Here is a 17,224-nt window from a genome sequence, read left to right on the forward strand (position 1 = left end):
ATCTTGGGCACACATGCACGTATGCCCAGCATGAGTTTCATGCCACTGGGTCTGGGACTCAAACCATGGTCAGCCATGTGGGAGTCCAGTGATGGAACCGCTACACCATCTGCCGGCCCCTAGTTTTTAAAAATTTACTCTAGGACACGTATGCTCACCAGAGAGAAATGGGTGGGGACGGAGGGGTGACAAGAGTGAGAAAGCAAGTCACTAGATCCAGGACTCGAATTGCGGTCAACTATTTGGGAATCTGGCACCTTAACCACCACACCACTTGCTGGCCCCAGTATTTCCTTTTTTAAAAAAATATTTTTCCAGGACTCGAACTGTGGTTGTTTGCCATGTGGGATTCAGCCTTCTTAACCTTCACGCCACCTGCCAGTCTCCAGTGTTTCCTATTTTTAATCGTTAAACAATCTGTTCAAAACTGTTTGATATGGAGCCAGTCAGTGGTGTGGTGGTTAAGGCACTGGATCCCATATGGCTGACTGTGCAGTTCAAGTCCCAGACGTGGCTTGAGAAACGTGCCAGGTGACTGTGTGTGTGTGTGCCCAAAATCTAGAAGGGAGGGAGGGATGGAAGAAGAGGGATTGCAACATGACCATTTCCACAGGGAGTGCTTTCCTGCTTTCTCTCGCTCGCTCTCTTTCTCTGTGTGTGTGTGTGTGTGTGTGTGTGTGTGTGTGTGTGTCTGTCTCTGTCTGTCTGTCTCTGTTTCTCTCTTTCCAACCCTCTGGCAAAAATAATAACAAAAAACATTCATGTGATAATTGGATTTTCAAGTGCCTTGGTACTTGCAAGACTCATGAAGTAGCTATTAGTAGGCCCTACTCCGAATTTATGTTGGTAGATTTGATGTTGTCTCTGAGTGCCTATGTAAGACCTCTACCTGTGTGACCGAGGGTTTCTGAGTGCTTTGTCTATAAAATGGGGTTGACAATATCTGCCCCTAATACGATTGCTAGAATTAAATGACTTAAGTCACTGGACCTGGGACAGTATCCAACAGATTATAAATATTGGGTTGTCAGAAAAGTCATGATGCATTTTTGCATGGAAAAAAATACGTCATGACTTTTCTGATAACCCCATAATTAGCAGTGTCACTTTCCTCTTCTCCTTTATTGATATACACAAGAAACAATTTCTTTGGGAATGAAAATTAAATGCTTTGAGTTTCTTCCAGATGCTCTGAAGTTAACAGCCAAAATAGAAAGGTTTTGTGACAGTTTCCAGTTATAGTCCTAGAATATTTGTTAGTCATTCTGCCATTTGAAGACATGGGCCATTCAGCTCAGAGGAGAGTAAATAAGGTCTGTTTTGGTAGGTTTGTTGTTAATGTAGCTTTTAAGATTATGTTTTAGGGCTAGCCTGTGGCCTACTTGTTAAGGTAGCTTGATCCTATATGAATCGACCATGTGGTTCAAATCCTGGCCTTGGTGACTTGAAAAACCATGCCAGGTATGCATGTGTATGCCCAGGATCCCAACAGGATGGAGAAGTGGGGAAGAAGAAATTGCCATGCCCCACTGAGGGGTCCTCTCTCCCTCTCTCTGTCTCTGGTGAGCACACATGCTCTATGGCAGTAATTTTTTTAAATCATCGTTTGTAAGGGATTTACCTTGAGGAATTCAGCTTTTCTTCTATAGGTATAAGGGTAAAAGTACCTGTAATTATTACTATCCTAGTTACTTTTGTAAATACATATTTTAAATGTACATACAGGATTTTCCTTAAAACAGGCTTCATAGTAGATTTGGTCAACTTGAAAGTTCCTATAAAATATTCTTCTCAGTGCCAGAAAATAAAGTAGGAAAATGCCCTAATATTCTAATGAAACTGAGAGATTAGAGGACAAAGAAGCATTATATTTTTTTTCTTTTTTAACTTGAAGTACTAAATGTTATCCCTGTTGTTCATTCCTATTGGCAGAAGGTCCCTTACCTATTTATATATACCCAAACTAATCAGTGGACTTGACTGGCTTTCTCTAGAACCTGGAAGTTTCCCATTTCTATTGTTGGTAGAATAGTATGGCAGCCTCCATGAACAGTGTCTTCTAAAACTAAACCAGATTCTGTTGAACACAGTAAAGTTTCAGCTAAAATGGAATATTTAGGGGAAAAGGAATATGTTGTTCCAGGCCACAAACAACTCAAAACAGTCTGAGGCATGCACTGGTAAATCTTACAAAATGCTATAGGCACTTCAGCATCAAAATTGCCATAGAAAATTATTGTTGTTAGCCATTCTGTTGATAGTTCATATTGTTGGAATTGTTAGCAGATGGGAAAATAGATGAGTCAGGATACAGTATTAGCAATCCATATTTTTTTAATCACAGGCCACTAATAAGGTCTGTAGCATCTGTGAGATTTATTTAAACAGTTGCTAGGAAGAGTTTGTTTTCCCAGTAAACATAGCAAACCTTGTACAGGATTTTCTTGATTGACTGTTTGACTAAATGTATTAGCATTAACTTGTAGGACCATTTGCTTCATTGAGGTGCTGTGTCGTTTATTTTGACAGACTGATGATTCTGCCAATCCATTAAGTCTTGAAATGTTATCACATTTCTCTATTTTGAAACTTCAAAATCCTGTCTTTTTCTGCTATTTTTTTTTAGATTAATGCTTCATCATTTTTTTCTCATGTAGTTAAGGCTATTTTTGACAGAATAGAGAATAATGTAAAAAATTTTAAGTGGATTTCCCTAGAGATCTTTAAATGAAATTATTTTAGAAAATAATTCCATTTTATCATTATAGTATGATATTTTGAGTTTTTATAGTAAACTGGGTAAATGACTTTAAAGGAGTTCTCATTCCACTGACAATTCTTCCCGATCAGCAGTAAGGAGCCTTTTCATACTTTTCACAGAGTTCAGAAATAATTCTAATTATTAAAAATTTGAACTGTCACAATTATCAGTGGGTTAGTTGATTAATCTTATTTTCCATCTTAAGTTTGCTGAGTTATTTATGCTGCTGGTTTATGTAAGATCTAGTAAGTGAGTTATTCACTGCTTATCTTTACTTAGATTTTCTTTTTCTTTAGAGATACTGAGAAATAATGTTTATGATATTAATTCATATCTGCCCTCCTGGATGAACTGTGATAATCCAGGGCCATCATTAACTAAATGAGTTGTTTATTTGAACTTTCATTCATGTAGCAGACTCTGCCGATTTCAAACGATGTTTGAAAATGTTGACTCCTATCAAAAAATAGTTTTAACATTTTTGTTTAACTTATGAACAAGCATCTATTTGTCCATCCATCTATATAATTATTATTAAGAGGTATAGGGTTTTTATTTAAAGTCTTTCATCTGTTGTAAACAAACTTTTTGTAAGAGCTAGGTGAGCTTAATCTGTCAACTGACCTGAAGCTTAACATGGCAATTCTACCTTTTACTGCGCTTCTGCTATTTACTTCATTTTAGAAGATTGCTCTCTAAAATGTCATATGCAGGGTTTCTTTTCACCGTGACCTTCATAGCTGAATGTGTAGCATTTTTCCTTTCAGTTCTGATTGAAGACCCTGGGAGTTTCTTAGCAGTTTCTCTCCATTTTTGGTGACTTCACATTTTGAACTCTTTTTACAATCCTAGATTAAGAATATCAAATTAGGCAACTTTGGACTTCAATCTAAATAACTTTTGCTAAATATGATCTTGTTTCTGTTAAATTTTGTATTAGACAAATACTTCGAACTCACAGAATGAAAACTAATGTTTGTCCTCTGGTAGGAAGCAATTAGCATGTTTCCATTCCCTTTTGTTTTCTGTCCTTCTCTCTCCTACTTTAAAATCACCTAAAAAGGGTCAGCATTTGGCGTGGTGGTTAAAGTGTTGGATCCTGCATGGCTGATTCTGAAGTTTAAGTCCTGGACGTGGTGGCTTGAAAGTCACTCTGGGTGAATGGAGGAGAAAGGATTGTAGCATGCCCATCCCTCCCGGGATGGGGGTTGGGTGTCCTTTCTCACTTTTCCTTTCTATGTCTCTGTCTCTCTGTGGCAAGCACACATACCCTATGGCAAAAAACATGAAAAAATCAAAATTAAAAATCGCCTAAAAAAAATCTGTTAGGATTTAATGGAAGAAGCACAGAAGGTTGTCATTTTAAATCAGTGGGATGGTGTGTGTGTTAGAAATGGATACATTCAGTGAGAAGTCTTCTCCCAAGATTATACCAGTGGAACTAGACTGTGGGTCGTGTTTCCTTCTGACCAGACAAAAGAGTCCTAGACTTGAGCTAGCTACATACTTTATAATACTCGTTCCAGTATCCTGGGTTTGGTTTCACTGATGGACCAATCTGTACACACATACATGCATGGATGCACACACACGCACACACACAAGAGGGTGGGGGCAAGAAGTAGGAATCAAAAAGGTAAATTTGGGGTTTTCTCCCAACACAATATAGCAAAATATACAATCCAGTAATTGAGAGCCAGTGATCTGTGTGGTATGATGGGGGGGGGGGGGGGGAGTTATAGGTGGTAATTATTGATCCAGAGGTCACGTTATATCTCCATTAACCAGGAGTGTAGACTTGAGCCAAGCCAGCTCTCATTTCCTTACCTCAAATAAGGAAGTCAGAGTAGATGATCTCTGAGTTTTTTCTTTTTTCACACTGAGATTCTGTGAAGGTTTAACTCATAACCTGACTGTATAGTTTATGCTTCTGTTAAACAAATGACTTCATTATGAAAAATGACTTTTAACAGTCCCATATATTAAAATTCGTCTATCTCAGCCCCACATAATTTAATTTACCTGGTATCAGTTTAAACCCTTTTATGGAAATTGATATTATTCTCTGGTTTTTATTCATTCATATTTATTCATATGCCATGCCCCCAGTACTTATTTCAAATATCCAGGAAAAGCATATTTTTCTGTGAATAGGAAAAAATAAAAACTTCAGGTAATGTAACAGTATCATCCTGCAATATATCTCTTTTTCTTTGTATATTTTTGAAAAGGTTGTATGCCCTGCTTCACTCTTTGCATTCAGATTCTTCCTTATACTGCACATCAGTTCATTTACTAATTTAATCAAGTATGTGTCCTTCATGTTTGTAAAGATTGTCAAACTAAAATAGTAATTCAGTGTTAAAGCTTGGAAGATTTTAGAATGACCATTAGTTGTGTGGGTTCCATCTCATTATTAATTTCAAAGCTAAGTTTTATTAAATATAATTTGCCTAAACATGTAAAAGCTATGAAGGGTCTTCAAAAAGTTCATGGACAATAACTATTATAAAAAAAAACTATACATGGATTTCAAATATTTCTGCATCAAAATACACTTTAATTATAGTTTTTTTCATGAACTTACTGAAGTACATGAATAGTTTCAGGAGAGTTATTCATTTCTTTAGGTTTCTTTCATTCATGAGAGAGAAAGAGAAAAAGACAAGCACATTCAGTAGGGTGTCACACTGCAATCCTGTCCCAGCCTTGCCAGCCAGCCAGAGTTACAAGCATGCACACAGCATATAGCAGTGGAACCAAACCCTCATCTTCCATGTGGCTTCCAGCATGGCAGAGCATGGCACTTCTCCTGTGCCATATTGGTTGGGCCACCTTCTTCATTTTTTTACATTTGTTCACATATAGTAAAACCCACAATATTTGCATATTTTTAAATTATTTTCACTGACTCAACTTCTAAGTTCTAAACTCTGACAAATGTAGAACAAAGACTTGTTACTCCACTTCTGGTTCACATCTGCATTTATCGTAGAATTAGTAAACTGGCATATAGTGATGGAATACAGCTACTGTTTTTCCTCCTTTATTCATGTACATGAGAGAGAAAGGGAGAGACACAGTTTCCACAAGGTCTGGTCTTGCTGAGATCCTCTTCCTCCAGTTCTCCAGCCCTTCATTGTCACGGGCACTTGTAAGTGACTGGAGTGTTTCAGATTGATAGCACCAGAGATTCAAACTTTAGTCGCCATGTGAGATCCTGCTTCTGTTGGTCAGTGTATTACCATGGCACCATGGAGCAGGCCCAATTCAGCTACTTTTTGTTTTATGTATTGTAGAAGAATGTTTCATAAATAACATTTTTCCTGCATTAAAAATGTGTAAATTAAAATCATTTTCCACAAGCTCTGCTGATCCATAAACATTACAATTTTGAAGTGATGTTCTTTTCTTTTCATAAAGAGTTCCAGGACAAATGGTTTTGATATAAAAAAGTTTGTCATAATAATATTGACACTAATTTAGGAAGCTAACTTTTCCTTCTAGTATTATCCTCATTAGCCCCCCCCCAAAAAAAACTACTTTAATTTAGATTAGCTTAGGATAATCATAGATCATATGATATAATGGGGCCATTTTTAATCATTATGAGTCTCCATAAAATTTTATCTAGGTTGCATATCTAGTTTTTACTACTAAAGCATTAAATAGTACTGTTTTCCAAGATATTGAAAGAACCACTTCTGCCACGATTTTCTCCCCAAAGCATGTTCATCCCTGTGGGAGGCTTGATAGCTATAGAAATACCAAGTGCTAAATACATGTTATTAGGGCTTAATCGTAAATCAAATTCCAGCCAGAAGTTTATGTCTATAAATCATTCCCACTGTTTAAGAAGAGAAAAATCCTACCAGTTAACCTGACTTTTTTCCTATCTGTATCATGCCATAATTTAGAGTTATTTAGAAAACTACCAGTATTACTGTTCTATTGACAAAATGAAGAGAGTCTCTAACCACAAATACCAAGGATTGGGGGTTATTTTTCTGTTGGATACCATAGACAGATGGTGAGATCAGGGAAATGTCCTTTCCCTGGGTAATCTTCTCCTTATCAAAGTGGAGCTACAACCCAAATTCTGGTGATTCTCCACACCTGTATCTTTAGCTTGGATCTCTCTTCTAAGCTCCTGAACCCCAAGTTAGAATCTATGTCTGGGGACCAGCAGGCGATGTGGTGGTTCAGACACTGGATATTCCTACATGGTTGACCACGGTTCGAGTCCCAGTCCTGGTGGCTTGCTTTCTCACTGGGACCAGCAGTTAGCCTAATGGCTATGTTGCTCAACTCCCATGTAGCCGACTGTGGTTCGATTCCTGGACCTAGTGGCTTAAACTTATGCTGGGCGCGTGTGCCCAAGATCCAGAGAGGAGAATGGAGAAGAAGGGATTATGGCATGACCATCCCCCTGAGCGGGGGTGGGGGGGGTGGTGGTGGTGATTTCTTGCTTTCTATCTCTCTGTCTCTCTCTGTTTTTCTGGCAAGCACACGTGCCCTATAGCAAAAACCTCAAAAAAAAAAAAAAAAAAAGAGAATCCATGTCTGATGTCTCCACCTTGATGCTGTCCTTGTATCTCCAATTCGCCAAGACTGAAATAAACATCATTAACTACCCTGTCCCCTCCCACTACCCCAGCTTACAGCCAGAAACATCCTTAACTCTTCCTTTTTACTAATCTTTCACAATCAAAGAACATTCAACTGGTTCACTGGTTCTTTCAAGTCCTCTTGTCAGTCTCCACTTCTCTTGTCCTAGTTCAAGCCTTACCTTCTCATAGACTGTTGTGATAACACTGAGGTTTTGTTTGTTTGTTTGTTGCCTTGATTTTTTTTCTCCCATGGCCATCTATTTTTCGTACCTGCTATTGGAGATACATTTTAACTCATACACAATCATGTCCCACTTTTGCTCAGAGTTATGTAGCATTTCTTTCTTGTCAAGAAAGTTTGTAGCAACACACTTAGGGGCCCTTAGCCATCGGACTTAGGGGCCCTTAGCGATCAGACCTTGCCCTTCCTGCCTCGTCTTCTGTTCCTTGCTCCCCATGGATCTTTCTCGAATTCCAGTAGTCTGCTAGACATCTCCAAAGATGCTAAGCATTGTGGCCATATTCATTTCTGCTCATGCTGTTTCCCTTCCTTCCCATCCCATTTCCCATTTTCCCAGCTTACTTATCCTGTAAGGGAGTTAACTGTGCATGGGCCAATCCAGCTAGATTGCAGGCTCTTCCCGGGAGGCAGTGTTTTATTCTTCTCTGTGCCTACTGTGCTTGGTCTATAGACAATCTCAGTAAACACTTTAATAAAGGAGTCCTTCGAAGTTCTCAGACAACATAGCAGTGTCCATATGAGGGAACTTCAGAAAGTTGGTGGAAAATGGAATTAAACTATAAGGTTATTTTGGTAAAGTTTAGAGATCCATACACAGTTTTCTCATATACACATTTTTCATGAACTTTTTGAAGGCCCATTGTGTGTAGCTTATGAAGAAGTCAGGTTTCCTATAACCTCAATCTTGCACAGCCTCTAATTTAAAATTAGATTAAAAAATCAAGTAGAAACTTGTATAACAAATATCAGCACTGAAGCCATGCTCTATCTTCTGTAAAACAGCCTCAGGTTTTCACTCACAACCTATTCTTGTTTAGTGTACTGCCCTATAACGTTGTTGAGTTGCTTTTCTGTTTCCCAGTAATGAATAAATTTGAGGTAGTGATAGAAGGGTATATATCCAGTGATGGCCATGAAAAGTAGCTAACAGCTTCCTCCACAAAGACCACAAAACAAATCAGGAGTGAGAAAATGTATGTGGCATAGATAAGTAATAGGTGTTGTTAATGATGGCTTATCATCATGGAAAGGTTATTTTAGGTCCTATATCCTCTCAGAAGGTAGTATATACTGTAAAATAGTGTATCAAATTTCTGTTCAGCATAAAACAAAATTTTATCATTTAAAGAACTAAAATTTATTAACTTACTGATAAGGAATACCTAATTCCTCAATGATGCCAGATAATGGTTCTCCAACATCACAGACCTGTTTCCCACAAATTCTATATATTGAACATATAAACATCTATTAGAGGAGGAGGATTTTTTTATCTAAGTATTCTCTCCCTGAGTCAGTCTATTACTGTAAAATAATATTTATAAGCAGTTGGCAGTTTGCACCCAATAAAGGTAGTACAAGATACTTACAGAAATGTCATTGTGCAAAAAAAGTGTAAGCAGTGATAATTATTTGCTTTGTATGACATCCTGTTTGTTCTGATCCTAAAGTAACACAATTTATTTAAGTCATTTGTTTTCTTTTAAGTTAACATTATAATTATACGTATGGGTGAGGGTACAACAGGATATTTTTAAGTATGTGACTACAATGTGTAATGATTAAATCAAGGTAATTAGTATACCTGTCATCTCAACTATTTGTCATTGTTTTGTTTTGGGGACATTCAAAATTCTTTTTAAATTTTTTTATATTACTTTTATTTATTTAATGCTTTAAATTTGTCAGAAAGTACATGTTTTAGCCAAAAAGAGATGGACAAAGAAAGAGGGAGAAGGAGAAAGCACCCTCCTTGGAGAAAAGTCACACTGCAGTCCCTTCTCCTTCGTTTCACCCTTTTTGGGGATTTTGGGCATGCACACATGCACACACATTGGGTTGTTTTTCAAGCTGCTGGGTATAGCCCTGGAACCGTACAGTCAGTCTTAACCACCAGGCCGCAGGCTAGCCCAAACCCTCTTTTTTAGCTACTCTGAGATATATGATAATTTGTTTTTAACTGTATTTTCTTTGTAGTATTTTAGAACACTAAACATTGCTTATCTTATCAGTCTGTAATTTTATTCTCATTAATCAACATCTCTCTTTTCACCTCCTTACCCCTCTCAGCCTCTAGTTATCTCGACTTCTAGAGAAGTCATTTTATTTTCCAGTTTCCATGTATAAGGGACTGCATGTAATATTTCTCTTTCTGTGCCTGGCTTATTTCACTTAACATAATGCTCTCCAGGCTCATGCATTTAGCCTCAAATGACCAGATTTTGTTCTTTTACGTGACTGCAGAGTATTCCATTCTGTGTATACATACGTGCATACATACATATACATACATACACATATATATATACATACAAACATATACTGCATTTTCTTTATCCATTTGTCTGTTGATAGACACTTAGATTAATTCCATATCATGGCTGTTCTGAATACTACTGCAGTAAATATTGGGGTACAGATGTCTTTATTTGACCCTTTTTTTTTTTTAAGGTTTGTCCCCATAGGGTGGATACACTTGTCAGAGAGAGATGAGTAAGAGGGAAAGTAAGAAATCACCCCTCTGGGTGGATTGACCATACCATAATTCCTTTTCTCCCAAACTCCTCTCAGGATTTTTGGGCATGCATACATGTGCCCAGCATGATTTCCAAGCTACCAGTTCTGGGACTCAGACCATGGTCAACTATGTGGGAGTTCAGCACATTAGCCACCATGCCACCTGCTAATCCTATGCATCATATGTTCTTATTTATCAAAGTACCTTCATGTCACATTATTTAGCAGTATAGTTGGATAGTTTCTGGGAGTGTGTACAGTCTCTAAAGTCTAAGTATGTTTTGAAATATCTGAAATAGGGGCAGGAAACTCATGCTTAAAAATCAGTTATAAAAACCAGTAAGTGGTGTTAGTGGTTAAGGCACTGTATTCCCACATAGCTGACCACAGTTCAAGTCCTAGACCTGCCAGATTGAAACTCACACCACATGTGTGTACATGCATGCTCACAATCCTGAGAGGAGAACAAGGAGAAGGGATTGTGGCTTGGCCATCCCCCCTGGGGTATGATATCTCATTTTTTGTCTCTCTGTCTCTATGTCTCTGGCAAGTGCATGCTCCCTATTGCAAAAATCTCTTCCCCCCTAAAAAAAATCAATTATGAAAAATTACATGACTCTAGGATTAAACACTAAATCATATTGTTTAAATTACAAATGTTACCTAGAAATTCAGAGACTAGAAAGATTAATACAGGCTGAAACAGAGATAATGTCTTGAAGAATGCAAAATGAAATTAGGCCCTGTGTGGACACAGCTGGGATTCTTTCTCAGGGAAGCATGATTGTGTGGTCTACGTTGGCCCTTCTACTCACCATCCCTTTTATACACTTAGAAAGTTTGGAGGTTTCCTGTTAGCTTATTCTTTATCCCGACAGTGACCTGAATAGTGCTGTGTAACAAATGCATGACTGGATTAAAAATTAGCAAAGGAAGTATAGCCATGCATTACTTAATGAAAGCAGTATGTTCTGAGAAATGCATCATTAGGCAGTTTTGTCACTGTGCAACTATCATAGAGTGTACTTGGGCAGACCTAGGTACCACACACTTCTAGGTTGTATGGTATAGACTGTGCTTCTTACAGGACCACCATTGGATGCATGGTCCAGCAATAACTGACACATCATTATGCAGTGTATAACTGTATAATATAATACTACATATTATATATAAATGTATAGTGTTATAGCTTAATATAAAAAGCTAGATTCTTGGGCCAGCAGGTTGTATAGAGGTTAGGGAGGCTGGATCCCACATGGCTGACTGTGCAGTTCAAGTTCTGGACCTGGCTGCTTGAAAAACATGTTGAACACATGTGCATGCATGCCTGAAATCCCTAAAGGAGAAGGGATTGCAGCATGGCCATCCCCTGTGTAGTAATTTCTCACTCTCTGTCTCTCATCCCCCACCCCCCGCCCAGTGAGTGCATCCACCCTATGGCAAAAACTAAAAAAAAAAAAAAAAAAAAAGAGGCTAGATGATTTTATGGCATGTGACTGAAAAATAATAGGGCTTATTTTACACATCATATAACCAAAGCAAGTGGTGTTCATCTTCAGAGTCACCATCCTGGGAGCCTGTATACTCTTTCCATAACACTGCCCTTCCTCAAAATATTTTTGGAACTCCTCTTTTGAATTTCCTTTAGTGTCTATGACTCATTCTTTTCAGTATCCTCAGAATCTTTTTCAGCTGAGATTGGATTTGAATTTTGGAAGCGGGAGTCACTTAGGGCCAGGTATGATGAGTAAAGTGGATGATCAGCTGAGAAATGCTATTTTGGGTTACTGTTTTTAGTGACTATAAGTAATGAGTGTTTTTTCTAGCTTGACTCATAACATTACAAAAGACCATTATCTTCTTAAAACAAAAAATAAGCTGCAAGTTTTATGATTTTTAAAGCCACATTTGAACTACTCTTTCGAAGTTTACCTGCTGCAGAAGTGACTATGGCTTCCTGAAGTCCAAACCCTGCTTTGCCTAGGTTTCAGTCCAGCCTTACTTCCTGCACCCTCTACACAAGAGTCCTCTTCTCAGACCTTCTTTCTGTGATGTGCTTACTCCTTCTACTTCACTTGCCAGGCCCTCCTCCTCGGCCCTGCACACTGCTCTGAGGGCCTTGTTCAAGGACCAGCACCGTCTGTGCTCTCAGAAGGGAATCCAAGTTCCATTGCATTTATAGTAAATGAGGTCCCCCCCCCTTTTTTTTTCAGAGTCTGTTTAAAAGAACATATCAAACAAACAAACAGATGCCCTCTTCAGGAAGAATGCACTCATGAATGTGCAGAATTTTGCCCATTGCCCATTTGCTTATTCTTGGACTTGAGTTAAACACCTCTCACTAATAATCTGTACCACATACCATGAGCCTTAATTACATAGGCCTTGCGTCAGTCCTTAAATGTTTCTAACTGCTAGTGTTATCTGTCCAACTGATTTCTAAGTTTCTTAAGGACAAGCAAGTAGCTTAGTGCTTCTTTACTTCCTTAAACTACCTGCCAAGAGGCTGAGTACGTGATAGCTTCTGTAAGTCCTTGTGGTTTCACTGAGTTTTTAAACCACACAGCTGCCAGTATTGCTTTAATACTCAGTCTTTAAAGGAGATAGAGATTTTTTTTTTAGTGTTAATAAGGTAAAAACACAGTATATTAGGTTATATATTTCAGAGCTTCTCATAAGTCCTCAGATGACATCCATAAAGTATGCTTTTCAGGATATAATCCATATCTTGCTGGCTTAATATGTAAATAAATATAGTAAAGCTCAGGATGCCATAGATCCCATTATGTAGCAGAACAGATTTTATCCTCTGAAACGCATGGCATGAGGCTTCTCTCCTGCTGGTCTACAGAAAACCAGTAAAGAACATGCCATTGTCCCCAGCAGCCAGCATAATCAAACTATAACGTAGACAGTAAAACCTTGACAGCTACTTAATTTTCAAATTGTCTAAGCCCACATCAGAGCTCACACAGCAGTTGATGTTAGGTTGTGGTATTTTGAATCATAAATTAACAACCCTATTTTATCAAAATGCTTAGGGTAACTATATTCTGGATAACTTAATTTTCTGATTGAGTGCTTAAAATGGAAACATCTGGTAAAATGGAGGCTAGAACTGTTCATTTAACCTTTATTTAATCTGGCACATTCTTGGGTGATCTCCGGGAGTATTCATAGTTACTGTAGCCCACCAAAGCTCTCAAACATATAAGAGATCACTTTCAGGTGAGTGTCCTGAAAGTCTTCTTGCTGGTGGTGGTGGTGGTGGCTTTGTCTTTGTGCCAGTTTTGTTGTTTTTTTTTTTTTTTTAGCAGAATTACTTCATCAGCTTGTTTTTCTTTTTTCTTTTTCTTTTTCTTTTTTGGAGAGGTTTTTGCCATAGGGCACGTGCAGTTGACAAAAAGATACAGAGAGACAGAGAGACAGAAAGCGAAAAATCACCCCCCAGGGGGGCTGGCCATGCTGCAATCCCTTTTCCTCCATTCTCCTCTCGGGATCTTGGGCACGCACGCACACGTACCTGGCATGAGTTTAAGCCACCGCACCAGGTCTGGGACTGTGGTTGATTATGTGGGAGTCCAGCAATATAACCATTATGCCAACTGCTGGTCTCAGCTTGGTTTTCTTATTTACTCTTTCCTAAAAGCAAAGGTTTTGATTTTTTTGTTTGTTTCAAGTTGCTTGCAAGTTCTGGATTCTTCAGGGAAGGAATTCCTGTTTTTTTAATTATTGAAGCACATTTCAAGATGATGTTAAGAATTTTCTGAAATATTTATGCTAAAACTCATTAGATTTCAACCTATTATAAATAATTCTGTGTTAATATCTGTTTTTCTGTCTATACCTAGTTAAAAAATTTAAGTTTAGAAGAACTACAGATGCGATTAAAAGCACTGGATCCCATGATGGAACGAGAAATAGAAGAACTTCGTCAAAGATACACTGCGAAGAGACAGCCCATTCTGGACGCAATGGATGCAAAGAAAAGAAGGCAGCAAAATTTTTGAGTCTAATTGCTTCTGTTTTTATACTTACTCTGAAGACCAAGAGACCACTAAGAATTGAAGGAATGTTAGGATTTTTTTAAATCCCTATGATCTATGCTCTACCACTAGGCTAAGGTCCAAAACTGATGATGGTACACATCCAGGTAAATTCCCAAAAGGCAGAATTTACCATTGTATCCACTGTGTTTTCATTTTTAAAGGATGAGAACAACAGAAATGTATTCTTTTCTCTCTGTGTCAGCTGCATACAGCAATAAGTGTGTTATAAGCAAGGGCTGTGTTTAGAGACCTTAAAATTCCAAAGCTATTGTTTAATTGTACAGCACTGGAGGGCTTTATGTTACCATATTCTTTATTCCTATGTAGGAGCCTATTTATTGTTTCCCCTTAGGTAAACTTATTTATTTATGCTATTTCACTTTGTTTGTTTTTTTAAGGACAAGATCAGGATAGCTTTGATGAAGGTAAAGACATGTTAATAGATCATAATATACAATCAAATTGTGCTTTAAGCAGGGAGCTGTGGATACATCTTTGATTTCTGGGATAGTTTTCCCACACAAACAAAGCAATAATAGCAGTAGCACCCAAATGGGCAAGGCGTTTTTTATATGAATAGCAATAATTCCATTTTTAACTTTTGAGAGTTTGTTAAATTTTTAAATTTTTGATGTTTGGTACAAACAGAACTATATATATTTAGGTCAAGCAGAGTTATAATGTTTAAAACCAAAGAAATCAATGGAAGCCTTGCATTTTAAAAGTATAATAAATATTTTAAAAGAAATGAAATCTTAAGACAAATGTGATTTGTGAATATTGTTTCATGTGTATGTCTGATAGCAAAACTAAATCAATCAGTAATAACTTCCTCAAATTAATTTCTGTGAAAATGTCTTTTTTGTCACAGGACTTTTTTTTTTTTTTTTTTTTTTTGTAGATTTCATTTATTTCCCAAGAATTGGTAAACATCATGTGTTTGATAATAAAGAAATAGCAAAAACTTTTGTGCTGAACTGTACAAACCTTGGGGACTGGAAAAAAAAAAAAGGAAAGATTAAAACCATTAACAAGAAACTCATTTCTAAGCAGAATGAACATGTGTATGACTGAACTGGGACCAGCCATTTCCTAAGCTACATATGGCCATCTTGATAGTGATTGTTCTTTTGTTTGTCCAATTACTATGCATAAATCATAAAGACAAATAAATTTTACAGTGCCACTTAGCATACTACACCTCTGTGTCTTTTTTAAAACATACATCCCAGACTCTGTCTTTTCCAAGCAAAGAAGGTATATTAGGACAAATGAGGTCATGCTGCAGTAACAACCCTAAAACTGCAGTGATATGACAGAGTTCTCACTTGTGCTCCAGACCCATCCCTGGTTGGCAGGGCAGCCTACTCCTGTCATCCACACCCAGTCACCGGCTGATGGAGCATCAACCTTCTGCAATGTTGGCAATTGCCACACTACAGGAGAGTACACTGGAGAGCCTCACACCAGCTCCAGGCACCAGCATATCACACATGTCAGTATGGCCACATCCCAGTTTTCAGAACTAGGCAAATGGCCACTCTTGATTTTTTTTTTTCTTGAGAGTTTTTTCACTATAGGGCGCATGCGCTCACCAGACAGACAGAGAGACAGAAAGCAAGAAATCACCCCCCAGAGGGGATGGCCACACCGCAATCCCTTCTCCTCCATACTTCTCTTGGGATCTTGGGCACACATGCACACACGCCCAACGTGGGTTTTAACCACCGGGTCCGGGACGCGAACCGCGGTCGACTACGTGGGAGTCCAGCGGCATAGCCATTACGCTAACTGCTGGTTCCCATGGCCACTCTTAATTTCAAGAGAAGGGTGGTCTTGCCATGTGGTTGGAGGACAGAGAACAGGAAATGCTGGTGAGTTCACTAATGTCTGCTATGGGTAAATCATCTCTGGAAAGCTTCCATTCATTTTTAAAATGGTGTTTGTGCCTCAGGAAATGCTTTGACATAGCATTTGTATCTGTTGAATCTTTACAAAGAGTAAATTGTGTCAGAAGCAGCAGGTGGCATGGTGGTTCAGGTGCTTGACTCCTATATGTTTGACCATGGTTCGAGTCCTGGACCTAGCAGCTTGCTTTATTTCTTATCTTTCCCTGGTGAGTGTGTGTACCCTATAGCAAATGAAAACAAATAATAACTAAATAGTAAAAAAGAGTGAGTTGTGTAATTAGATACAAATAATAAGATTATAAAAATAGTGATAAACATACCAGGTACCTGTGTGCACATGCCCCAGATCCCAACAGGAGGGAGAAATGGAAAAGAAATTACTATAGCCCGATCACGTCCTTCTCCTCTGAGTCTCTCTCTTAAGTGTACATACCATCGGGCAACTTAAAAAGAAAATAGTGATAAACATTGAAAAATACATAAAGTTTACTAAAAATGAAGACAATTTATAGTATATGAGTTTGCTAAATTTCTTTTATGATTATTTATTTCTTCTATTAAAGAGATAGGCAGAAAGAGACAGGTACCTCCAAAAGGGTGCAGACACTATGATCTGCCCCTAGTCTTAGCTGGCCAGATCAGATCAAGTGTTCCCAGTGTGCTGTGGCTAGTGTTTATGGAATTTGGGGGTACAATCAGATGAGTTGATCAACTCAGGCATCTACCCATTCCTTTTTTTTTTTTCTCAATCCCCCCCCCCCAACCTCACCTAATTATCTGGGATCAGGTGACTGATTTTCTAAAAACCAAGCAAAGTTACCTACATGAAGTAGACAAGAAACCTAAGAAGATGATTTCTCTCCAGTTGCTAAATTAGACACTATGCAAGATGATTCCATGAGGACTGTTAACCATTTTTACTAAATCAGTCTCAATGAGAGACTTTTTAAAGAGATTTTTGCTATAGGCACATGTGCTCGCTGGAGAGACACAGAAAGAGAGAGACAGAAAGCAAGACATCACCCCCCAAGGGGGATAGCCATGCTGCAATCCCTTCTCCTTGATTCTCTTCTTGGGATTTTGGGCACACACTCACACATGTCCGGCATGAATTTTTTAAGCCGCCAGGTCCA

General features: G+C 38.1%; 1 protein-coding gene across 1 annotated transcript in view; it reads left to right on the top strand.

Moving 5' to 3' along the window:
• STK3 (serine/threonine kinase 3) overlaps positions 1 to 15,371 on the top strand; it is a 316,622-nt gene extending 301,251 nt beyond the window's left edge. The window contains exon 11 of the mRNA XM_006159715.2: positions 13,984 to 15,371. Coding sequence (XP_006159777.1) covers positions 13,984 to 14,142 — 159 coding nt within the window. The 3' untranslated portion in view covers positions 14,143 to 15,371. The remainder of the gene's footprint in view (positions 1 to 13,983) is intronic.
• The last annotated feature ends 1,853 nt before the right edge of the window (positions 15,372 to 17,224 follow it).

This window comes from Tupaia chinensis, unplaced genomic scaffold (assembly GCF_000334495.1).
Source record: "Tupaia chinensis unplaced genomic scaffold, TupChi_1.0 Scaffold000646_1, whole genome shotgun sequence".
Classification (NCBI taxonomy): domain Eukaryota; kingdom Metazoa; phylum Chordata; class Mammalia; order Scandentia; family Tupaiidae; genus Tupaia; species Tupaia belangeri.